Source organism: Astyanax mexicanus, chromosome 3, assembly GCF_023375975.1.
Source record: "Astyanax mexicanus isolate ESR-SI-001 chromosome 3, AstMex3_surface, whole genome shotgun sequence".
Taxonomy (NCBI): domain Eukaryota; kingdom Metazoa; phylum Chordata; class Actinopteri; order Characiformes; family Acestrorhamphidae; genus Astyanax; species Astyanax mexicanus.
In genome coordinates, this window is record NC_064410.1 from 11,986,959 (window position 1) to 12,013,004 (window position 26,046).

Here is a 26,046-nt window from a genome sequence, read left to right on the forward strand (position 1 = left end):
GCACTGAGGAGAGTTGGAAAGCCAAATCCCCACTGTGGACTATTTTTTTATTTTTTTATTTTAGCAACGGGGTTCAGCAAGCTGAAATTAAACCATATCTGCATATACAGCAATTTTTTTTAATAAAGGTAACGGAGCTAAACCCACTGTGTGCTTAGTAAAATGCAGCTTGTGATTGTCATTGTGAGTTGTAGACTAGGATTGCAGGATTACTGTAATCTATAATGAAGGAAAAATCTTGGTAACACTTTCTATGAATCAGGTATCTATAAAGCATTATAAATGCATTCATAAAACTTTATAAACCATTCATAATGCTCTATAACACTTGACATAAGCCTTTCTAACTATACATAAATGTTTATAAACTCAAACATAAAACGTTATAACACCACAGTATAAAGCTTTATACCACTAAGCGTTATAATGCATTATAATATATGTGTATTTGCTGTTCTTAGCATTATTAATGAGACCTGTTTCATAAAGCTTAATAGACGTTGAGTTAATTCACATAATGCTTTATAAAGATCCACAGCGATGCCTTCCCTCTAACTGCTATATGCTATAAAGAAAATTGTTCTGTAAATGCACATAACATCTAATGAACACTTATAAGCGCTTTTCACAGACTTTAAGTAAAGTGATGAGTTATTCCACATTAACAAAGGCATATGACAAATTATAAAGCTTCATAAGCGCTTTTTACAGACTTTAAGTAAAGTGATGAGTTATTCCACATTACCAAAGGCATATAACACATTATAAAGCTTCATAAGTGCTTTTCACAGACTTTAAGTAAAGTGATGAGTTATTCCACATTACCAAAGGCATATAACAAATTATAAAGCTTCATAAATGTTCCTTACAGCACGACAATGATTAATGTCTAAACAGAAAAACACAATTACTAGTTTGTACTTTAAACAAGGGTAGCATTTATTAACAATGCATACATTTTACATCAAATCTACTTAATGGATGTATACAAAAAAGATGCGAGTTTACAAACATATAACCCAAAACCATTAATATTTTACATTTTCTGTTTTTAAGAGAATCTAAAAAAACCTGCTCCTTCAAAAAGAAATCACTTATTATCTGAACATTTTCAATGCGTAAGTATTAATGACAAAACATATTCTAGAACTCACAAGGATATAAAAAATCTGCTCCTTCAAAAAGAACACACTTATTTTTATCTGAACATTTTTACTACTGAACTATGCCTGAAAAAACATTTTCAAGAATTCAGGAGAAGCTGAAAAAATATGTCCTTCAAAAAGAACATATTTAGGCAACACTTTATACTAACTTTAATTAATATACCATTAACTAATGATTAATAACTATTGTTTTTCACATTTTACGGAACTAAAAAGTGGCTAACATATTTGTAAATATTAATGAACACTTTGGAAACATGAACTTTAATTGATAAACATTTGTCAGGTTTGTCAGGTGATTTATTAATGTTCAAATTCTGATGATTTGTTAACATTTCTAAATATGAATATCCATGCTGAAAACTAAGTGCCATGTGTAAACATTTGTTGATATTCAAATTCTGATTAACTAATGCTTTGTTCACATTTACTTATCATTAGTTAAAAGCTTATTAATGAAAGTTATTATAAAGTGTTACCCATACTTCTTAACTTAATTAACTGAACAAATTAAATCCTGAACTATGCCTCAGTTGCTCATGGGTAACAGTTCTCCACATGATTTCATTTGCATGATTTTTTCCTTGATTTCATCAGTCGTTGCCTCTCGACACCTGTCCACAAATGTTGACAACTTCTCCACTTGGGCATTCCAGGGGGGGAGAGCCTGAAAGACACCAGGTGCCGCTAGAGCAAGCTCAGCAATCGGTGATGACCTGGATATGGTGTTGCGGTCCACTCCCACTTTTTGGAAAGCCTTCTTCATCGACCCACCCTGGTTAAAGGCTTGTAGGGCACGCTTGTAACGCAGGATTACTCCACGAACAGTTTTCGCTATGGAAGAAAAAACTGAATATCTGAATATACACATAAACCAGAGAACGTCTGCAAAATAAAACTAAAATCAATACTAGTTGTTACCTCGAGTGCGACTCAGGTCATCTTGCTTTGCTGATCTTTGTTTCTTCCCCTTCGAAAAAGGCTTCATCTCCTCATCAGATGATTCATCGATAGTTGATGATTCTGTGGAGAGAACTTGGCATGACAAAAAATTTATTTGATATTCCACATTCATTTTAAGTAATTCTGAAACTGTTTTTGACAGAAAATAACAAATTAATTTTACAATACATGCCATAATGTCTGTCTTGTTTCATTCTTGAGATCTAAATAATTATTCACAGAAAAATACCCTTTATTGCTATCACTATTATATTGTACATTTACACAATCAAGTGCCAATGATCACTCCTTGTCTATTTTTCAGCTCCACTGAGCATATACAACACAGTACTGTTGTGTCTGATTTACTTGCACCAGCACAACACACACTAAAGGCTGAATTGTACAGTGGGGCAAAAAAAGTATTTAGTCAGCCACTGATTGTGCTCCTACTGAGAAAGTCAAGAGAGGTCTGTAGTTTTCATCATAGGTACACTTCAACTATGAGAGACAAAATGAGAAAAAAAAACCAGAAAATCACATTGTAGGATTTTTTAAGTATTTGTAAATTATGGTGGAAAATAAATATTTGGTCACCCACAAACAAGCAAGATTTCTCTCACAGACCTGTAAATTCTTCTTTCCTCCACTCGTTATCTGTATTAATGGCACCTGTTTGACCTTGAACAGTCAGACTCCAAATTCAACCATGGCCGAGACCAAAGAGCTGTCGAAGGACACTAGGAAGAAAACTGAAGACCTGCATCAGGCTGGGCAGGCTGGGAAGAGTCAATCTACAATAGGCAGCAGGTAGGTGTAAATAAATCCACTGTGAGAGCAACTGTAAGAAAATAGAGGCCTACAAGACCAGTGATAATCTCCCTGGATCTGGGGCCCCACGCAAGATCTCATCCCATGGGGTCAAAAAGATCACAAGAACGGTGAGCAAAAATCCCAGAACTACACAGAGGGACGTGACGAATGACCTCAAGAGAGCTGGGACCAAATTAACAAAGGCTACCATCCGTAACACACTATGCCGAGAGAGACTCGAACCCTGCAGTGCCAGGTGTGTTCCCCTGCTTAAGTCCAGGCCTGTCTGAAGTTTGCCAGAGAGCATAGGAATGATCCAGAAGATGATTGGGAGAATATCATGTGGTCAGATGAAACCAAAATAAAACTTGTTGTTTTTGGAGGAAGAAGAATGCAGAGTTGCACCATACCTACTGTGAAGCATGGGGGTGGAAACATCAGGTTTTGGGGCTGTTTTTCTGCAAAAGGGGCAGGACGAGTGATCCGGGTTTAGGGAAGTTATAGCAGGGCCATGTATTGTGAGATTTTAAGCCAAAACCTCCTTCCATCAGTGAGAGCACTGAAGATGGAACGTGTCTGGGTCTTTTAGCATGACAATGACCCCAAACACACCACTGTGGTTCGGTAAAAAGCATGTCAAGCCTAGCCAGTCTCCAGACCTCAACCCCATAGAAAATTTGTGGAGGGAGTTGAAAGTCCATGTTGCCCCAAAACATCACTGCTCTAGAGAAGATCTGCATGGAGGAATGGGTCAAAATACCAGCTACAAACCTGGTGTGTGCAAACCTGGACTTAAAAGAAAACATTTGGCCTCTGTCATTGCCAACAAATGTTATGTTAAAAGGATTGCGTTGAACTTTTGTTATTGACGAAATACTTATTGTCGACCATCATTTACAAACAAATTTTTTAAAAATCCTACAATGTGATTTCCTGGATTTTTTTCTCAATTTGTCTCTAATAGTTGAAGTGAACCTATGATGATAATTACAGACCTCTCACATCTTTCTAAGTAGAAGAACTTGCACAATCAGTGGCTGACTAAATACTTTTTTTCCCATGCATGGCGCATCCTCTGAAAATGCACTATGCTGTTGTGCGCCTCTATACATGTGCATTTTGTGTGTCTCTGTCACTCTGCTGTTTCACTGCAACGGAGGGAATGTGTAAGCAGAACCATAAGGCTAAACAGATCAATCCAGGGTATCTGCATGTGTGGGGACTTTTTGGATCGGTTTTGCAGACAGGGATTAAGCCTTGTCTAGGACTAAACAAAATTTTGAATGGAGATTTCCCATTGCAAGACAAATATAGTCCACGACTAGGCTTAATCCCTGTCCGGGAAACCACCCCTTTAAGACTTTTTTAAAACCACTCAGACACAAATGTAAGACCACTGTAATAATAAAATAGCAAGTACATAAACCCAGTATGATAATTATAACGAAATGGAATATGAATGATGAACGTATAAGGATATTATTTAATATCAAGGTAATGAATAATATTTCATAATAATACCACAAACCTACAAAATCTACAAACCTACTTATTAAGCCACTATATGTACTTCAAGCTTTCCCATGCCCCATACATTGCAACCCAGCTATCTGGACCAGACGACCGTATTTCCACTAAAGGACATGTAGGCCCAGTTCTCAACCATCGAAACATGCTGTGCACCAGGCTACGGCATAAGGTACGCATAGGAAATGCGTGGGGTACAGCGCAGATTTGATGCAAAAGCATATATTGTCACACAATTGACAACATAATTGATGTTGCCACTGCATTGCTAAGAATAACCCAACATTCAAATAATACCTGCCCTGTGGTAAGAACAGAGTGAAGGGAGGATAATAAAGAATAAATTATGTAAAATATTGTCCCTTGACCGTTTTTATGAAGTAAATAATAGTTTTAACTTACCTGCTATCTCACCACTTGACTCTTCCTCTGTTCCAATAGCCTTCTTTCCTGAGTAGAATAAATCACATTTAAGTATTCCAAATAGGTCAAGTTTACAAGTGCTTCTTTGAATTTAATAGATTTAAGTTTGCTGCTTTTGCAAGAACTCCAAGTGAAACCAACATATAGTGCCAGATCTGTGTAGGTAACTGTACATTGACCCATAATCAGTTACTTCTGTGCTGCATTTAGCATCAAAGCTTGTATCTGTACATTGTGATTCTTCAGGTGTTGATATAGTGTGTGTCATTACAGGTACAAATCATGTTTTTTTTTTAACTAAAAATTACATTGTACTTATTTTTTTTTGTTATTTTCGAACATAGACTGCTCTATTAAGTAATAAAAATTCTACAGCATTATCTGCACAAGCCATGCATAAAGCACCAAAAAGTTTTTGCTAACTCTTTACCCCTGATTAGTAAAAATGCACATTTCATGTGTAGTTCAAGAAGTGTATTTCATGTAAAGAATAAAGAAAAATATATAACTGTTCATCATAAAGTAATAAAATTAGTTGGTGGATAGAGTAAGTTTGTAAGCTTTAATATAAAGAATTGCTGACATAATTAAACACCAAAGTATAAGTGACAATGTGGATTTTTTTGTAAAAATTAGCATGTTGTAGTTTTCAGTTTTGTCAAAAACAGAACATGTAGTAATGACAGCAACTGTTACAGTCACAATACTATAATATTTCAAATACTAACTGCAACAAGTAAAAACAAATGTAGTGATTTTACTGTAAAATTAGTGAAATTATCTCAGGATCCCAAACTATAACTAGCACAATGGAAATGTTTCAGTGAAACAAAGGTTAATTGCTGTCAGTCAATATGCATGTACATTATAGCCTATACACATGTTGGAAAAAGGTAGGGATTTTGTATGGTTATGTTTAGATAATTACCTTTTACTTTGGGAGTGGCTGTAGATGATCCTGAAACACTGGACACTGAAGGGCTTGACGATGGTCTACCTGTCATTCGTGAAAGCTGCTCCTTAAGGAATTCCTTGTCAGATTGAAGATGTTTTATTGTTTCCTGAAGACATTTATTTTTTTCTTTTTCAGTTTCAAGATGCATCTTCATGATCTGCAAGTCTTGCAAGACGGTTGGCGATACTGAAATAGATGACCAACAGAATTTCATTTTTAAATATTGTTAAATAATTATATTTATACATTTATGTATCACATCTGTACATCATTTTGACATGCTGTACATGTCAAAGAGTAGAGTCAAGGGTTTGTTCGTTCAAGACTGCGTTTGCATTTTAGGTTAATTGGAAACAGGTATCATGATTGGATATAAACGGACATAAGGGATCATAAGCAAGGAAGGGGGAGGTTCTGACAAGTCCATTTTTCAAATTGTGTTTGGAAATCAGGGACGTCCGTGTCCTTCAGGCTGAAGAGGAAAAGGAATGCCCGGATTGTTCTCAGCGCAAAGTTCAAACCCAGCATCTCTGATGGTAAGGGGGTGTGTTATTGTGTTGGTGCCCATGAAATAGATAACTTGCACATCAGTAAAGGCACCAAGCTGAAGGTACATCCAGGTTTAGGAGCAACATATGCTGCCATCCAAGCAACGTCTTTTTCAGAGATGTCCCTACTTATTTCAGCAGGACAATGTCGAGACACATTCTGCACGTGTTACAACAGCAAGGATTTATAGTAAAGGATTGTCGGTACTAGACTAAACTTTTTTTGCAGTGTGTTGCAGACATCAAATTTAAAGTGAGTGAATATTTGCAAAAAACAATAGTTTAATAATAGTTTATTACTTTGAAATATCTTGTCTTTGTAGTGTATTCAATTAAATATGGGTTGAAAAGGATTTGTAAATCATTGTATTCTATTTTTATTTATGTTCTATACAACGTCCCAACTTCACTGGAATTGGGGTTGTAAAAACATTCAGAGTAATGATATCACACAGAAGTTCAAAATAGTCATATTACATAAACTAGCATACCACAGATTTTGTCAAGGTGGGGTAATAGCCATGGATCACATTGAGCACATTTTAATGGGTCTTGTGGGACAAGCACATTTTGTATTGCAGGCTGAAAATGATCCACTATCCACCATATATATATATATATATATATATATATATATATATATATATATATATATATATATATATATATATACATATATATATATATATATATATATATATATATATATATATATGGTGCTGGAACAAGTAGCCTAGTGCATCTCATCCCAATTTATTTATATTTGAACATAATAGTCATTTTGGATTTTAGAAAAATGTTTTTGGGGGAAGTGGGCTAGTGTACTGTAGGACCCTGTGGTATGGCCTAAGCCAGGGGTGTCAAACTCATTTTGGCCGAGGGCCACATTAGCATATTGGCTGTCCTCCGAGGGCCAGATGTAACTTATAAATGTAATAAAATGTAACCAAATGTAATATATGTAAATGAATGTAATTGCTCCTTAATGTTAAATAACTCTCAATATATTATTTATTCAATCAAATATTACAGTTGCATGGAAAAAATGTTTGCTTGTTGCTCTATTAACATAAATCCTTTTAATTTGTCATGTCATGAAATCCAAAAACTCCATCAATCAAGAACCAAACTATTCAAGTGAATAGAAATGACATCAAGTTATATTAACTTTGAAATTATTAACTGAAATAAGGCTTAATAAATATAAAATCAAACATTGTGAGCTGTTAAGAACATAGCATTTCCTCAGATTTAGCAGTTCCTCATCCAACCACTAGTGGGAGCTGCAGCAGCAGCACCACAAGTCCGCAGTCTTTACTGAGTCAGAGCTAAAGCCCAGCCACGGGCTACAGGGCTCAGCTCAGCCAGTCTGGAGCGTTTTTAAAATTTTTAAGTTCTTCTGTGTATGAAATAAAGATTTTTGTAACCGAATAATACAGCTCTCTACAGTTCATCTTTCAGCCCAATCAGCTAACAGCAGCCGTTTAGAGCATGAGTCACTGCTGGGATTACATTATAAACAGGTCAGTTATCGCGCTGCTAACCTCAGGATGTTTATAACTATGGAGTTTAGTGGACACACCACGGCTGCAAGGTTAGACTGTTGAAGGCTACTGAAGACTATTAAAGGCTATTGGAGGTTATTGAAAGGGTTATTGAGGGCAGAAATCAGTAAAGGCTGGTTAGATAAGTGATTCACGTCCTCGTCCTTTGCTGCGGTGAAACTGCGACTAGCGCTGTCACAGTGATGTTTATTAACGTCATTAAAACAGATTTTGTCAGCTATTGTCTTATAAATATTTACACAGAACTTATATCTCTCCTAAAAAGCGTTTATTTTGGTCAGTAACACTCTTCGTAACACAAAAGGCATACCGGTCTTTCGCCTTGAAGCACAGCCGTCCGTCTGCATCAACTTCTCTTTTTCTGGACATTATGGGATAAACATTTATATGTCTCAATTCCACCCGCGAAGTTACACCTTCCCTCCGGCAGGGTTTCCACATCAAAAAGTTACGGCAGTAAGCCGTAACTTTGCGGGTAATACAATCGACAAGCATTGTGGGAAATGTATTTTTTGGTCAAAGAACGCTTCTGACCTATTTATTATAGACACTAAGATCTTACAAGCTCTCGCGGGCCACATAAAAAGACGTGGCGGGCCACATTTGGCCCGCGGGCCTTGTGTTTGACACATGTGGCCTAAGCTTTTGTCCTTAATTGTTTTTTTTCTTCTTACATTACTTGTGCTTTTACACTTTTACTAGAATAAACTTGATACTTCAACTTTTTTTTTTACACCCTAGTATCTATACTTCTACTTGAGTAATAATTGTGGATACTTTTGACATCTTTATTTTTTGAAATAGCTGAAACTATTCAGTTATGTGGCTCATCAGGTAGAATTTAGAAACATTGAATTCTACACATATATAAAATCAGATAGTGTACTACCCAACAAGAAATATTTTTTTTTTGAGTAAACTTATAACAAGCACATGTTAAACCTGAATACTTGCCTGCTTTACTCTGCTGTGGTGGTAGAACATTTGCCTCAGATGTTTCATTTGAAACGGCCTTCTTCCGTCCACGCGTGTCCATCTATGAAAAATAATAACTTATTAACAACTAACCTTGCTATTAAAAGTTTCACATTTATATATATAAACAGATTAGTAAGTAAGTAATTTTGGTCAGATTATCAATAGAAACTAATATAGGACATTCAACTGTATGTAACAGAAAGCAACAAAATGTATATATATATATATATATATATATATATATATATATATATATATATATATATATATATATATATACATTTTGTTGCTTTCTGTTACATACAGTTGAATGTCCTATATTAGTTTCTATTGATAATCTGACCAAAATTACTTATAGCTAATCTGTATAGTTAGGAGTCACTGCAGTCTGGAGTTGTCATGGCTAGTTAATGTTAGCTCATTAATTAGGTCATTTTAACAAACACAACAATAAAACAGTCTAAAACATTAATTTTTACTACAGCTATATTACATATATAACGTTAACTATATTATTTGTAGAAAAAAACGAGTTTAGCTAATAGCTAGCCAGCAGGTAACTGTATGCTGCTAAATTAGTTGACTAGCAGCACATTGGGTAAATTAGCAAGATACCTAGCTAGTTTACCACATTATAGCTGCTTATGTTGACTGACCTACAATTAAGATTTTTAAGTTTACAGATTTTGAATCGCACCTTAAGAAAGACGGCTGTATGGCTGAATTGCTTCTGTAGCAGCAGTCTGAAAATGTCCGTTTTACTCTCAGTGCTTGAAATGAGGTCCTATAACAAAGTTGGTTTATGGCGAGCATACCCACTTCCTATCCCCGCCACCACTAGAGGGAGCCCGCGAGGGAGTCCAAAATTAATACAAGTGAATGGAGTTAAACGGCTACAAACTCAAATTTCGTGACATTTCTTGGATTTTGGAAAGTAGAATGATATATTTTGATAAAATAGCAAAAAAAATAACATATATTTCAGTTTTTGTACAGAATTTACAGGTTTTAGTTAGTAAAGGCGCTAACATTACTGCTTTTGTATGATGATGTGGGTGAGCTGATGCTGGAGTTACAGCTAGAGCATGTTTAAAACGTTTAAAAGCTTTAAAAATGTATGCCCGCAATACTAAAACATCTGATATGGTTTTGTGTTGAGAAAATTAGAAGATATTAGAGGAGAAGAAATTCTCAAGTGGGTAATCTCCTCTCTAGAGATTCTCTGCTTACAGTTCTTTGCTGCATCACATGACTACAGCTCCTCCTTTCAAGCTAAACGCGGGACGCGTTTCTGGACAGAAGCAAACTGAGGCTGTGGTAATAGTACGCAGGGTAAAATGACATTAATTCAAAGAGAAATTCTTGGATTATTAAGAGGCAGGGATAATCTTCGAAACAGATGTAAGATTGTGCGATGGATGCAGAAAAAAATAATTCTGCCCAGAGCAATGAAATGCAACTCATGCAAGAAAAAAATGAAGTTACACAAACGGTTCCAAGGAGATGGATATCAGTGGTGAGATTTTGATTACTATTTACTTAATAGTAAAAAATATATATTCGTTGCAGTATGTTAACGAATCAAATATAGATGTATTTAATGTAAACTCCTAATTATTTTGCCAGGTGTTGCACAAGGAATGCACATCACCATACAGACATTACGGCTTCTGTCCGGAAGGGGTCTATGTTTTTTCGCTCCCGTTTATCTCTGCGACAACACTTAGAGTTCATCTATAGGTAAGCAATTATGTATTGTTTGTGAAAAATATATAAACTTTACAGTAAACTAAATGCCACCAAGACATTATTTTACTATTAATGTTTTTTAACAGTAGCTATAGTAACAATATGGCTACAGACAATATTCACAATATCCAATCCTAAGATTTTCTCAGGGCCTGAGACAGAGACAGATGGACCTTATTGAGGATGGGATAGCTGGCAGTAGCAGAACTCTGACCAAAATGACATCAGCTTTGAGAAAAGTAAGAACATTTTCATTATCCTAAATAGTTGTTAACCCTAATTTAAACACTTCACCAAGCAAAGTACATGACATAATAATGTAATAATAATAATAATAATTATATTTTTATAAGAAAATCTTACCTGTAATTTGTCTGTGCTCAAGGTCTGCATTTCAGCGATGACAAAACTTCGACAGCGTGGAGGGATGCGTGTTGGGGGCCCACACCACTTTGTGATGATAGATGAGAGTAAATTCTCACACAAAAGAAAGGTGCAGATGTTTGACTAACCTGGGGTGTTTTTCCCAAAACTTTGGAACATCAAAATAAAGATGAATCTTCAAGTACAAGCATTTCACTAAAACATTTGCTTCGTAAGTTACGTAGTACCTAAACTGGTTTGTAACCCAATACAATTCAGAGCCACTTGTAACTCAAGAACCCCTTTCAGTTTTTTAGGTACATTTTCACCTAAAAAATGACAGGTGCTGCCAAAGTTCCTTAAAAATCCCAGATGTGCTTGATATGCACATTTTATATATATATATATTGATATATATATATACATATGTATATATATATACATATATACATATATATATATATATATATATATATATATATATATATATATATATATATATATATATATATGTATATATATTAGGGGTGTCACGATTCTCGAAATCCTTGATTCCATTTTATTTCCGATTTGAGGGTCACGATTCGATTCGATTCTCGATTTAATTTTTTTTTACAGCAGAGAGGCATATGCCTCATTAAATTTAAATAATATACTATTTATTAAGATATATATGTAATGCCATCTAGTGGCTTTTTTTGGTAGCAACAGTGTGCACTATTAAAACAGCAACATAAAATAATAAAAAAAAAGGAACGGTCATGTACAAAATAACAGAACAATTAAAGCCTTAACAAACTGAACTCTATCCTACTATAACAATTAAACATGAAAAATAAGACTGAGAATGACAAGTCTTTAAGAAAGATATATTATTAACTTTATCTGAGAGAAAGATGTTTTTATTATTCAAATGAAGCAACAGGTGTAGTCAATCATAAGTTTAAGATTTTTAATCAACCTCACTGTGATCTATAGTTCTATAAATCCGTTTTTAGTTTCTCCTCCGTGGTTGAAAGGCAGCTGTTCTCTGCCTTTCTCACACAGCTGAACGAAGGGCGTGGCTGCGCTCATGCAGCGTCTCTCTCTATTTAAATGAACAGGATGCACTGTGTTGGTGCTGCGCCATTTGCGTAGCGCGCTGCGTCATTTGCGTAGCTTAGAGGGAGGGATCGTCGATCGTCTTTTTGACTTCGATGCTCGAGACCATGACCTCATTTCGATCGATTCAATAAAATATTGAGATCGTGACACCCCTAATATATATATATTATTTTATATATTATATGCATTCTTATATATATATATATATATATATATATATATATATATATATATATATATATATATATATATATATAAGAATGCATTCTTGCAAATAATTTGTTTCATTTTAAACATTAATTTTTAGAGTTTTTAGATTCTTACATTTTGCATCAGGTAAACTATTTTATGCGCCAGCAAACATTAAAACTATTAGCTACAGTTATGTGGTTATGTGACAATGGGAAGGCCCTTAGTACATGTAGTAATGAATACTTTTTATAGTTATAGTTTAACACCAGAATGGCATTGATGATAATTGTGATTTATTGATAACACAATAAGCCACCTACTGTATGGAAGATAAGTATTTGATACACAAACGATTTTGCAAGTTTTCCCACCTACAAAGAATGGAGAGATATGTCATTTTTTATTGTAGAAAACCAGAGAAATTTCACATTGTATGATTTTTAAATAATTAATTTGCATTTTATTGCATAAAATAAGTATTTGATCATCTACCAACCAGCAAGAATTCTGTCTTTAACAGACCTGCACCCTTTTCTTTACTAAGTTTCTCCTATTCTGACTTTTTCTGGCTGTGTTTGAAGGTCCTGGAGTGTCCTACCTAGACCTGAACCCAATAGAAAATCTTCGGCAGGTGAAACTCAATGTTACCCAGCAACAGCCCTGAAACCTGAAAGATTTGGAGAAGATCTGTATTGAGGAGTGAACCAAAATCCCTTCTACAGCGTGAAGTCTAAACTTGACCTCTGTAATTGCCAGAATTCTTGCTGGTTGGTAGATGATAAAATTATTTTTTTTTGTTGCAATAAAATGCAAATTAATTATCTAAAAATCATACAATGTGATTTTCTGGATTTTTACATTTTTTTTTATTTTTTCTCTCACTGTTGAAGTGTACCTATGATAAAAAATACAGATCTCTACATTCTTTGTAGGTGGGAAAACTTGCAAAAGCTGCAGTGTATCAAATTATTTTCCTCACTGTATGTAAGAACCTATGTTACTTTTATTATATTAGAGCATATGTTATTATGAAATTCATTCTTCAAAATGTATATAAATAAACAATATATATTTTTCCTGCCATTCTAGCTGGTCAATGTTGCATATTTTAAAGAGATTTCATATGTATGATAAAATGAACCACCCTCTAATGTTCAGTAATTAAAAATGTAGGTGCACATAAAAAACTATTAACCATGTATATGTTAAAATAATGTATTGTGTAATGCAAAGCGTTTAATTGAAGTCCATAACTTTCTTTATTTTCTTAAATGTTTTTACAGTACAATCGTGGACGTGTAGGTTCTACCTGGCGACGGAGCAAAAAGTGGGTACTAGGAATTCTTGAAGTGGGCGTTACCACCCGGAAGCCCATACTGAAAATCGTCTCCAAGAGGTCGAGTGCACAGATGCTACCTGTTGTGAGACACTATGTGAGAAGAGGCACCAGTATCATTACTGATGAGTGGCGAGCGTACAGAGGTCTTTCAGATCTTGGATATGACCACCATACTGTTTGCCACAAGAGACATTTTGTACATCCACTCACTAGGGCTCACACCCAGCACCTGGAGAGGGCTTGGCAAAAATTCAAGGTTGATGTGTGGCGACACAGAGCAAACCGAAACACAAAACTCCTGAAACAGTACCTGAAGATTATAGAATGGGAACACTGGCTCGCCAAGAAGCACAAATGGGGTATACTGGGAAGACTGCTCCATGACATTAGAAAAATGTATAAAAGCCATTCTTAATTAAATAGTCCAGAGGAGCATTCAGAATAGTGGATCTTAGCATCTGCAGTCATTAAATGCAAAAATACATAATCTGTATTAATATGTTTTAATATTGGCACATAGTTTGACAGTGTGTTCAAGGATATTTTTAATAATAGAGGCAAATATGTCCAGCTAATTTCCATCCATGTAATTTAATATTTTGGTCACGTTCGTTATGGTTTTTGCAATATAAAAATAGTACTGAAATTCAGATTTACACTTTTCTGACTCTAAATCAATTACTGATAAAAACAGAAAATGTAAAATATTAATGGTTTTGGGTTATATGTTTGTAAACTCGCATCTTTTTTGTATACATCCATTAAGTAGATTTGATGTAAAATGTATGCATTGTTAATAAATGCTACCCTGTTTAAAGTACAAACTAGTAATTGTGTTTTTCTGTTTAGACATTAATCATTATCGTGCTGTAAGGAACATTTATGAAGCTTTATAATTTGTTATATACCTTTGGTAATGTGGAAGAACTCATCACTTTACTTAAAGTCTGTAAAAAGTGCTTATGAAGCTTTATAATTTGTCATATGCCTTTGTTAATGTGGAATAACTCATCACTTTACTTAAAGTCTGTGAAAAGCGCTTATAAGTGTTCATTAGATGTTATGTGCATTTACAGAACAATTTTCTTTATAGCATATAGCAGTTAGAGGGAAGGCATCGCTGTGGATCTTTATAAAGCATCTCAACGTCTATTAAGCTTTATGAAACAGGTCTCATTAATAATGCTAAGAACAGCAAATACACATATATTATAATGCATTATAACGCTTAGTGGTATAAAGCTTTATACTGTGGTGTTATAACGTTTTATGTTTGAGTTTATAAACATTTATGTATAGTTAGAAAGGCTTATGTCAAGTGTTATAGAGCATTATGAATGGTTTATAAAGTTTTATGAATGCATTTATAATGCTTTATAGATACCTGATTCATAGAAAGTGTTACCAAAATCTTTAGCTAGCTTAACTAGTTAGCTAGAAGTTGTGGATAGCCAGAATTCAGTACAATACTTTATACTGCCCTATAATTGTGTGTTTTTCACCAGATCCAGCTGATCAGCTAATAAACAATTCTTTATTAAGTTTACCTGTTCAAATCTCTTAGCTCCCTATGGATCATAAATTAATCATCTATATCCAGCAGAGTATTAAACACATCAAACCACCCCTTACTTTATTACATGCCTTTAAAGCAGAGAAAACTTTAGAATATGCAGAAAAGTGGGAATATGCAGTACAATATGCAAAAACAGGGTTAATAGAGGGATTCCAGGCAAATTCAAATGTTTTTTATGGATTTTTTTTACTGTAATTGTATGTTTTGAGCAACTATACAGCAACAAGTTTGTGAAAAGTGTAAAGAGAAAGAGAATTTTGCAAAAGTAGTGAGTTGTGAATGTTGCAAATTGAACTTATTTTAATAGTTCAGGGTTAGAGTTAGGGTCTGTTAGAGTTATTATTTCGAGGGGTAGAGGAGATTCGGAGAGAGAGGAAATGTGGAGAGGACTGAAATGAACTGAACTGATCAAAAGAAAGAACAGGTTAAAAGAAGCAAGACATTGCATACAGGATATATGTGTAATTTTAAAAGAGTATTAATAGTGTAGGCCCTTAGGACTAATAATTACTAATATTTCTTAATAATTAATAATTTAATAATTTGTTTCAGTGTTTCATAAGAAGTAAAAGAACAATTCAGAAACAAGTAATTTGTTTACATTATAACATTGTTAAAGGAAATCCATTGTTTATGTATTGTTTTGCATACTTTATTGAGGAATAGATTTACTGATGGAATATATCTGGTCCTTTAGTAAAAGCTCATGATACTAACAGACTAGGAGGGTTTGGGTTATATAATGTTTATATTAACTTCTGCCCAAAATTTCTATGAAATGTAAAATTACATTCCTTTACATAACAGATTACTTTACTTACAGAATATTAAAAATAAAAACACAGAACCCAAAGTTTTTTTTTCAAGAGCGGCTTAAATGTAAATATGCAAATATACAATAGAATTGACATGCCAAAACATAATAATAATAATAATAATAATAATAATAATTACATATGTTATATTTTTTTTAAACATTAGGTGATAACTCATCTGTTTTTGTCATATGTATAAAATTCAGACATTGCACACATAATTTTTTTAACAGCAGTAAATGTAATGTGGAGTAACATGTTTAGGTTGTTAAATCACCTTTACTTGGATGTAACTAATAATAAACAGAAGTACCAAAAAATGTTCATTTGTGATTAAAAGTAATTCCACAAATGTTGTCACTATAGGGTGGGCTTTGATTCATATGAACAGATGTGTCTAAGTAAGTAAACTGGCCTATCAGCAACTAAGTTCGATCACCAGCTCACTCTGATTTACACAACAAGTTTTTAATATGATAAAAAGATATACTACATAGCATTTAGTGAATGCTTTACTGTGTCCACTAGTTTAGGGGTGGGTAATTAATTCCCAAGGGGCCACTTTTTTCAACAGTTTTAGAGGGCCAGACTTATATAGTTAATTAGCTCAGTTCTGCCAAATACATATATACTGTAGTCCTATTCAGCATTATTAATATTAACTCTTTTTATATACACTGCTCAAAAAATAAAGTTTTCAGTTGAAAATCTTTATTTATTACATAGTGGAATGCGTTGAGAACAAAATAACATAAAAATGATCAAATTACATCAAAATTATTATCCCATGGAGCATACCTGTCAAGTTTTGGACTTAAAAATAAGGGATTTTTTCCGCCGCCCCAACAGCCCAAACGAGGGAAAAAAAAAAATATATATATATATATATATATATATATTTTTTTTTTATTTAATAGATTTAAAATTGAAATTGAAGGGTGCACAAATTTATAAAAAGGACATGGATGAGATATATTCCATAAGTAAATAATAGTCCTAAGGGGCCTACACAATTAATAATCTTTCATTAATACTTCTTTCTATCGTTCAGTCCACTCCTGATCAGTTCAGTTCAGCCCTCTCCACATTTTCTCTCTCTCCAGCTCAACCATCTCTTCTACCCCTTCTAAATAATACATTACATTACATTATAATACATTACCACAATACCTGAGATTTAAACAAATTCTAACAAACCCTAAAACTAGCCCTGAACTAATAGAGTTTGGAAATGATAGTTATTGGCTGATCAGGCACATCAGGGCAGGGCATTATATATATATATATATATATATATATATATATATATATATATATATATATATATATATATATATAGATAGATAGATATATATAGATAGATGTAGATTTTTCTCAAACCCTGAATATCTATCTAGCTAATTCTAAAGTTAAGCTAACTGAGTCACAAGCTGTATTTTATTAAACACACAGTGGGTTTAATTTATGTTTTGATTCAGAGAAAAGTCTTTTTAACCAGCTATCAGAAACAATCTCATCACAGTTTACATGGTTAATTACCTTTCTTTTAGAAAAATCTCCGTATATCCAGATTAGCTTTAACGACAGCTGCTCCGACTAGCTGCCTGAACTCACAGCGAGGGGAGGGGCGGGGCTTCCCGCACACTAAACTGCGCTCTGCAAAACCAGCTAGCTGATTGGCTGTTTCTCCTGAAAGGCGGGACTTTCTCCTTGAACCGGCACCACGATTGGTTAAGAGACACACAGCGGTCAGTGCATTGTCGCCTGTGGCCTATATATTTTTTTATTTAGTATAATACGGGAAATTTACGGGAAAATACTAATACGGGAGGACGGCGGGAAAGAGGAGTAAAATACGGTTTCCCGGCCAAAACGGGAGACTTGACAGGTATGCATGTGTAACACTGGTGGTGGGTGAGCCAATTCAAGAAAATTATCTTTATAATAATAATGCCAACTCCCAAAACAACCAACCCACCCAACACCTGCGCACACCTTAGTTATCTGGGCACCACTCCCCGCTTACAGGGGTCTCAACTGAATGAGCAGAAACGGCAACCAAGTAGAGGGCAATCAATAACAATCTTTATTATAAACAATAAAAAAAATTATTTATGAACATAAATATGGACATGTAATAAAGGTCACTGTGGTGGTCGTATCACTCCAGTGGGAGTCCTTCTACTTAAAAAAAAAAGAAATAACTCACTGCACTACTTGCAAACAAAAAAAACACTCGTGAATTTAGTTACCCACACACAACCACGACAAATGCAAAATAGCTCCCCACTGGAGGATGCCCCACCACAGCACCTAAAAGAAAAAAACAAAACAAAAAAAACAACAAAATTAAAAAAAATGAGTATTTTAATTGTTTAATCTAATTAAAACAATTTGCCCTCTTTACTGAATATCATGCAACACTGGCCCTTTAAGATCAAGAAACAGACAGTATACAGGTCACAAGCACCAATTATTACCACCAATAAACATGGAAGTATAGGACAATATAATAGGATCAACCGTGTATAAAAAAAATATATAATAGTAATAATACAAAAAAAAAAAATTAATCCTTGAATTCTATTAAACAGAAAAACAATAAACAAAACCAAGAACCAAAACAAAACAGCGACTGGTGCCAACAGGGTAGCCTACAGCAAGGGGATGAAAACCAGCGTTAATTTATTTATACATCTCCCTTGTTTTTTTCTTCACATAGGCAGACACACCTCACACCAGCATACTCACACACACACAAACATCCTATTACCTTCAACCACTATAAGATGAACCTTCAGAGGTTCTCACTGGGACTGGTCTGCTTTCAGTAGTTAATTATCCACTCTCCTCTACAGAGAGAAATTCTAAATTAAAAAAAGAATACAAAAATCACACCAGCTTAAAATCAAAACCTACCTTAATACACTAAATTGTCCCACCAATATTGGCTTACTGCCTGTTTAAATTCCATATACTAAACAATTTAGTTATATATTTTAAAAACAAAGTCTTAATATACACGTTTAAACATTCCTATACATATACAAACGCCCTCTACATACCCTTGTCATGTTTCCCTTTTATGCCAGATACACAGATTAATCACTAAATTCATAAAATACCAACCTAAAACTTACAGTTGGCCAACACTGGGCTCCTCAACTCTCAACACCTTTTACATACACCTGTAGCCAACTTCTCTACAGCTCTCATCCTGTAGGATGTAACACCAGCATATCAGTCAACTACACACATACAACTTTAGTAAAACTAAATAGACACCAAATGTATACTCACACCAGCATAGTCACACACCGTTTACCACCACACTGAGTTAGATCCTAAGGCGCTCAGACAGGTCTCAGTCTGTAAAAATATTACACCAGCCATCAGTTAGCAATTTATAGCTTACTAGCGCTATTAAACACCAGACTTGTACTTACACCGCAGAATCGCGCCGCACTGCCGACTTATGCCGCTATCGTTCACCACGCCAAACAAATGCAACTGCGCAGGACCGGTAATATAACAACCCCGCTCATCTGCGCAATACGTCACTGCCGCTGTCCAACGCAAAACCAGCTTAAGAGTACCTTCTCCTCTACAAACCATCTTTACCTGTGCACTACGTCATCACTGCCCAGCGGTAAAGTCTGACTCGATAGTGTAGTCTCCTTAGCAAATGATCTTTATGCAAGAGTCGCGGACCCACTGCAGTCCGTTATAAATGCGGCCGAACATTACAGTCTCCTATGTAAACACTCTTTAGCCCCCCAGTCCTGGTGTCTCCATTTAAAAGGGCCATAATGGAACTATACACCCCCTACAGGTCGTTCCTGTCACACATGGAGGTCTGGATTTGAAATCATATTCAAAATCAAAATAAAAAAATCAAATGACAGGCTGATCCATCTTCAGTGGAAATTCCTCAAGACATGTTAAAATGAGGCTCAGTAGTGGGTGTGTGTGTGACCTCCCTACAATGCCTGGGCTGCTCCTGATGAAGTTTTCTCCTGAGGAATCTCCTTCCAAACCTGGATTAAAGTGTTAATCAACTCCTGGACAGTCTGTGGTGCAGTGTGGCGTTGGTGGATGGAGCGAGACATGATGCATCAATGCCTTCATCATGCAGGAACTGCTGACACACTTCAGCCACATGAGGTCTAGCACTGTCATGCATCAGAAGGAACCCAGGGCCAACTGTACCAGCATATGGTCTCACAATGGGTCTGAAAATCTCATCCCGGTACCTATTGGCAGTCAGGGTTCCTCTGGTGAGCACATGGTGGTCTGTGCGTCCCTCTAAAGAAATGCCTCCCCACACCATTACTGACCCACTGCCAAACCGGTCATGCTGGAGGATGTTGCAGCAGCAGAACGTTCTCCACGGCGTCTCCAGACTCTGTCCCACGTGCTCAGTGCGATCTTGGTGTTCTCTGGCAAATGCCAATCAGCCTGCACGGTGTTGGGCTATAAGCACAAGCCCCACTTGTGGATGTCGGGCCCTCATACCACCCTTATGGAGTCTGTTTCTGACAGTTTGAGCAGAAACATGGATATTAGTGGCCTGCTCCTTATACCAAGATGGCGGCGCGTGCACACGCTGCGGCTTCTCTCTCCCCCGAGGAAACAGCGTTTTCGTGTTTTTTGTCTCGTAAGTCGCAGTGTTTTTGTACGTCTTTGTCATGCGTTCACGTCCTGAAACGCACCTACAGCCGTGAGTTTCTGCTTGGAGTCGGCAGAAACTCACTTTTGGAGTTAAACCGCAAACTCCGAGAAGAACTGCGAGTCTGCGGCGTGCTCCGGACACCCGCACCCCCACCGCTGCAGCTCGCCTACAATGGAAGCGCCACAGGCGGCAGGCGAGAAGGCAGAAACGGGGTAAGCGCGGGGGTATCTGAGTGAGGCTAGCGGCTAGCCCACACAAGCCAGCTATCCCCACCATGCTTTTGGCCAATGTACGCTCTCTGGACAATAAACTGGATTACATCCGCTTACTTCAGTCAACTCAGAAGACCGTGAGAGACTGCTGTGTTTATGTTTTCACCGAAACCTGGCTTAACAACAGCGTCCCGGACCACGCCGTTCAGCTGGAGCGGCTAACATGCTATCGGGCGGACCGCGCGCTAGCTGACGAAGGTAAGAGCCGCGGCGGTGGACTCTGTGTTTACATCAGCGATGCTTGGTGTCGGAATGTTGTTGTGGTCTGTAAACACTCCTCACCGGTAGTGGAACTGATGATCATCAAGTGCCGTCCGTTCTATCTACCGAGAGATTTCTCCGCCGTGCTGATCGCTGCTGTTTACATCCCTCCAACCTCCAACAACAGCGTGAGGAGTGAAGCACTGAATGAACTGTACCAGAACATCAGTGAGCAGCAGACAGCTCATCCAGATGCTTTTCTCATTCTGGCTGGAGATTTCAACCATGCAGACCCAAAGAGTGTGTTTTCTGGACTTTTTAAACACATAGACTTTCCAACCAGGGGGAACAACATATTGGACCAGGTCTTCACCACACACAGAGGAGCCTACAGAGCCTCCCTCCTCCTACACCTGGGAGCCTCTGATCACCTCACCATTATACTAATGCCAGCTTACAGACCACTGGTTAAAGTCACCAAACCAGTTCTTAAGCAGGTACGAGTGTGGCCAGAGGGTTCCTCAGAGGCACTTCAGGACTGTTTCAGCACAACAGACTGGAATATGTTCAGAGAGGCTGCCACCCACAACAACTCCACAGACATTCAGGAGTACACAGAAACTGTCTCTGCCTACATCACCAAGTGCACTGATGATGTAACCGACCTCAACACCATCACTGTTTGAGCGAATCAGAAACCATGGCTGACAGGAGAGGTCCACAAGCTGCTGAAGGCTAGAAAGTTCAAGCCTTCAGAACAGGTGACCAGGCAGGCCTGAGGACACCTAGGGCCAACCTGTCCCGCAGGATAAGGAAAGCTAATAGGCAGTACTCAAAGAAGATTTCCCAACGCTTAAGTGACGGCAGAGACACACGGAACCTGTGGCAGGGTATCCAGTCTATCACAGGCTATAAACTACATCCACAGACCTGCGACAGCGACACATCTCTGCTGAACGACCTGAATGGGTTCTTCGCAAGGTTCGAGCCACTCAACAACACACCCGCCCAGAAATCCATCCTTCCTCCTGGTGACCAGGTGCTAACACTATCCCCAGACAGTGTGAGGGGAGCATTCAGCAGGATCAATGCTCGGAAAGCTCCTGGGCCTGACAACATTCCTGGTCGTGTGCTGAGAGACTGTGCCTGGGAACTCGCAGAGGTTTATACTGACATCTATAACACCTCTCTGAGTCAGGCGGTGGTTCCCACATGCTTCAAAGCCACCACCATCATCCCTGTCCCAAAGAAGGCATCGCAATCCTGTTTCAATGACTATCGTCCAGTTGCACTCCCCCCATCCTCATGAAGTGCTTCGAACGACTAGTCATGCATCACATCAAGTCTTCGCTCCCCCCCCTCCCTGGACCCCTACCAGTTTGCATATCGGTCAAATCGCTCGACTGATGATGCCATCTCCACTGTTCTCCACTCAGCCCTCACACACCTGGACAAGAAGAACACCTACGTCAGAATGCTGTTTGTTGACTTCAGCTCAGCATTCAACACAATCGTCCCCCAACAGCTCATACACAAACTGGACAGTCTGGGGCTGAGCACTTCACTGTGCAACTGGCTGTTAGACTTCCTGACTGGAAGACCACAGGCAGTGCGGGTTGGCAGCAGCACATCCAGCATCACCACACTGAACACAGGGGCTCCCCAAGGATGTGTGCTGAGCCCCCTTCTGTTCACTCTGCTGACCCATGATTGCACACCAGCACACACCTTCAACCTCTTCGTCAAGTTTGCGGATGACACGACGGTGGTGGGTCTCATCAGCAACAACGATGAGTCACACTACAGGAGCGAGGTGAGCCGCCTGGCCTCCTGGTGCAAACACAACAATCTCTCTCTGAACACAGAGAAGACCAAGGAGATTGTTGTGGACTCACACACAGCACACTCCTCTATTCATCAACGGAACTGCTGTGGAGAGGGTGAGCAGCACCAAGTTCCTGGGTGTGCACGTCACAGAGGACCTCTCCTGGAGCACCAACTCAGCATCACTGGCCAGGAAGGCAAATCAGCGTCTCTACTTTCTCCGCAAGCTGAGAAGACCACCTTCTACAGAGGGGCCATCGAGAGCATCCTGACCAGCTGTTTCACCGTGTGGTACGGGGCCTGCACAGCATCCTGCTGCAGGACCCTCCATCGCATCGTGAGAGCAGCTGAGAAGATTGTTGGCACCTCTCTCCCCTCCCTTCAGGACTTGTACAGCTCCCGCCTCACACGGAAAGCCCTCCGCCTGGCAGGAGATCCCTCCCACCCACTACACAGCTTCTTCAGGCTGCTGCCATCAGGGAGGAGACTGCGGAGTCTCGGGGCAAGGACCAGCAGACTGCGAGACAGCCCCATCCATCAGGCTGTGAGGATGCTGAACTCTCTTCCTGCTCTACCCCCCGTCCCAATCCTGCCCCCTGCACACACTCACTCAGCATCCTGACCCCCCCACTAATACAGTACTGAAACTCTGCACTACAATGCACAAAGTACTGGTCCCTTCCAAACGGACTTGCACTACACAATACCTGCACTACTGATATACTTGCACTGTCAATACGCACTTTAATTCCACTTTAATTAAACTGTGAACTTTAAGGACTTACGCACCCATTCACTTTACCAGCCTTAAGCTATATACCATATACCCTATTCGCACTACTGTTATTTACTATTTATACTGTAATTCCATCTCAATCACCATCAATATTGCACTATTGTCTTACGTGTGTTTATTGTCTTGTTGTATTGTACATATAGTGTCTCTCACTCTTTTATATTATATATCTACTTCTTTTTTTTACTTATATTTATATATCTATTTCTCCCCCACACTACTGCACCTTGTTTTTGTCTCATGTATGTCTATTTGTGTCCCTGCTGTATTGTACACATAGTGTCTCCCATTCTCCTTTATTATATCTATTATCTGTACTTGCTGTAAAATTGGGAAGGAGAGTAACGTAATTTCAATTCTCTGTATGTCCTGCACATATGCAGTATTGACAATAAAATATTTGACTTGACTTGACTTGACTTGCTGGAGGTCATTTTGCAGGGCTCTTGCACTGCTCCTCCTGTTTCTTCTTGCACAAAGGAGGAAGTCCTGCTGCTGGGTTGTTGCCCTTCTACGGCCTCCATGTCTCCTGGTGTACTGGCCACAGATTGTGATAGTGGGGGTAGCACAGTGCAATAAAAAACAAAGTGGACCGTTACTAAACATCCTACAGCCCACACAACCAAAAGGGCATCCAACAAAGAGTACAAAAGCTAGAAATAGATATGGAGAGTGGACTGGGAATGTTTAACACATTGTTCAAAGAAACTGATTTGTTAATTTGTAATATATTTTTAAAAAGACTATGTTCTATGTTTTTTTGTTTGTCAAATGTATTTGGTTAGAATAATTTAGATTGGGAAAGCTTATAAAATAGGGAAACTTGTTTTATTTTGTTAATTATATGTGCATGGTAGGTTTGTTTATGTTTCTTTCAGGGTTGGACCTTTAGAGCAGGGTTGCTGCATTGTGAACACTGACCTGTTTAATTTCAGGAACTGGCATTCCTTCGCTGCTCAATGACTATCAGAGTGTGAGAGTTTGGGCATTGGACAGCAGAAAGGGGGCTGCAGTGGGCAATGGAAAAACACAGAGCTGGACTAGGGGAATGCGTGGATAGAGCCCTGAATGTGAATACAGCTGACAGAAATAAGCAAAATCAGCAGTAGATCTGTGTGAGAGCTAAACCCAAAAGCCTTGCTACATACAACCATTGGTGTAGAAACCCGGGGAATATTAGAAACAGGTGGATTTTGTCCCCCCCAAAAATGATATCGTTTCGCTCAGCTGTATTGTTAATGAGGAGACAAACCGCTAAGCGCTGTGTAAAGGGAAACCAATCACACTGCCGGTTCAGGGAGAAAGTCCCGCCTTTCAGGAGAAACAGCCCATCAGCTTGCTGGTTTTGCGAGAAGAGTCAGCGGTGGGGGAGAAGCCCCTCCCCCTCACTGTGAGATTTAGCAGCGGTGTCCAGCAGCAGCTGGTGTTAAAGTAAATCCGGATATATGGCCATTTTTCTAAGAGAAAGGTAACGGAGCTAACCATGTGACCTGTGTTGAGATTATTTCTGATAGCTGGTTAAAAAGACAAATCAAAACACACAGATTAAACCCACTGTGTGATTAATAAACTGCAGCGGTGTGAGTCAGTTAGCTTAACTTTGGAATTAGCTAGACAGGGAGTCAAGGTTTAAGAAAAAAATAAACTATATATGTAATGTTCAGCTTGCCCTGATGTTTCATTTTCAAACTGTGTTTATTAAATTAGGATTGCAGGATTTACTGTGAGCTATAATGAACGAAACAAGTTATCTAGAAGCTGGATGTAGTGGATAGCCAGAATTTAGTACAATACTTTATGTTGGTAGTTTAAAGCAGTTTATTAACCCTGGTCTCTGCCCTAAAATTGTGTGTTTTCCACCAGATCCAACTGATCAGCTTAAACAATCCTTTACTGAGTTTACTTGTTACAATCCCTTAGCCCCCTTTTGAGCATAAATCATTATGTATATCAGACACATCCTACCACCACTTACTTTATTAAGTGACTTTAAAGCAGAGAAAACAGTGGGGATATGCAGTAGAATGTGTAGGAACAGGGTTGAGAAACACTGCTCTTACCTGACTCCTGTTCATTTGTAGTAGAGGTGGGCGGATCGATCCAAATATCGATAATATCGATACCAACGCTGGTATTGGTATTGAGCAATACTCGTGTAAAAATATCGATATTCAAGCTTTTTTCTCTGCCGCACGCACTGACTGCTGCGCACGAGGATTCACCACA

General features: G+C 37.7%; 2 protein-coding genes and 1 long non-coding RNA gene across 7 annotated transcripts; 1 reads left to right on the plus strand and 2 right to left on the minus strand.

Annotated features, from left to right (window-relative positions):
- Positions 1-1,326: 1,326 nt before the first annotated feature.
- On the minus strand, positions 1,327-11,109 carry LOC125799334 (coiled-coil domain-containing protein 106-like). Of its 3 annotated transcripts, none has more exons than XM_049475870.1 (6): positions 11,030-11,109; positions 8,894-8,975; positions 5,800-6,012; positions 4,851-4,898; positions 2,088-2,189; positions 1,327-2,000 (listed from the first exon to the last, which is right to left on the minus strand). In XM_049475870.1, the coding sequence occupies exons 1-6, from the start codon at positions 11,057-11,059 to the stop codon at positions 1,696-1,698; spliced, it is 780 nt and encodes a 259-aa protein (XP_049331827.1). In that variant the 5' UTR covers positions 11,060-11,109; the 3' UTR covers positions 1,327-1,695. The 3 variants fall into 3 exon arrangements, with proteins under 3 accessions (XP_049331827.1, XP_049331826.1, XP_049331828.1); XM_049475869.1 differs by having other exon boundaries at positions 2,088-2,201; XM_049475871.1 differs by lacking the exon at positions 11,030-11,109 and adding an exon at positions 9,615-9,741 and having other exon boundaries at positions 2,088-2,201.
- LOC125780416 (uncharacterized) lies at positions 9,947-14,806 on the plus strand. 3 transcript variants are annotated; one of them, XM_049475850.1, is made up of 5 exons: positions 9,947-10,433; positions 10,544-10,657; positions 10,806-10,905; positions 11,052-11,159; positions 12,907-12,946. In XM_049475850.1, exons 1-5 carry the CDS (start codon positions 10,255-10,257, stop codon positions 12,925-12,927), a joined length of 522 nt encoding a protein of 173 aa, XP_049331807.1. In that variant the 5' UTR covers positions 9,947-10,254; the 3' UTR covers positions 12,928-12,946. The 3 variants fall into 3 exon arrangements, with proteins under 3 accessions (XP_049331807.1, XP_049331805.1, XP_049331806.1); XM_049475848.1 differs by lacking the exon at positions 12,907-12,946 and adding an exon at positions 13,609-14,806 and having other exon boundaries at positions 10,119-10,433; XM_049475849.1 differs by lacking the exon at positions 12,907-12,946 and adding an exon at positions 13,609-14,806 and having other exon boundaries at positions 10,121-10,433; positions 10,544-10,905.
- Positions 14,807-18,926: 4,120 nt separating this feature from the next.
- On the minus strand, positions 18,927-19,767 carry LOC111194811 (uncharacterized). Its single transcript, XR_007438258.1, has 3 exons — positions 19,502-19,767; positions 19,356-19,424; positions 18,927-19,272 (listed from the first exon to the last, which is right to left on the minus strand). It is a non-coding gene; the product is annotated as an uncharacterized LOC111194811 (long non-coding RNA).
- Positions 19,768-26,046: the final 6,279 nt, after the last annotated feature.

Excerpts from the sequence above, each read along its gene's own strand:
- LOC125780416 (XM_049475848.1), top strand. The coding sequence starts at position 10,255 with ATGACATTAATTCAAAGAGAAATTCTTGGATTATTAAGAGGCAGGGAT. Across the intron at positions 10,658-10,805 it reads CACTTAGAGTTCATCTATAG|ATTTTCTCAGGGCCTGAGAC; the intron begins GTAAGCAATTAT and ends TCCAATCCTAAG. Across the intron at positions 10,906-11,051 it reads TGACATCAGCTTTGAGAAAA|GTCTGCATTTCAGCGATGAC; the intron begins GTAAGAACATTT and ends TCTGTGCTCAAG.
- LOC125799334 (XM_049475869.1), bottom strand. The coding sequence starts at position 11,059 with ATGCAGACCTTGAGCACAGACAAATTACAG. Across the intron at positions 8,976-11,029 it reads TGAGCACAGACAAATTACAG|ATGGACACGCGTGGACGGAA; the intron begins GTAAGATTTTCT and ends TATTTTTCATAG. Across the intron at positions 4,899-5,799 it reads AGCCACTCCCAAAGTAAAAG|GAAAGAAGGCTATTGGAACA; the intron begins GTAATTATCTAA and ends TATTCTACTCAG.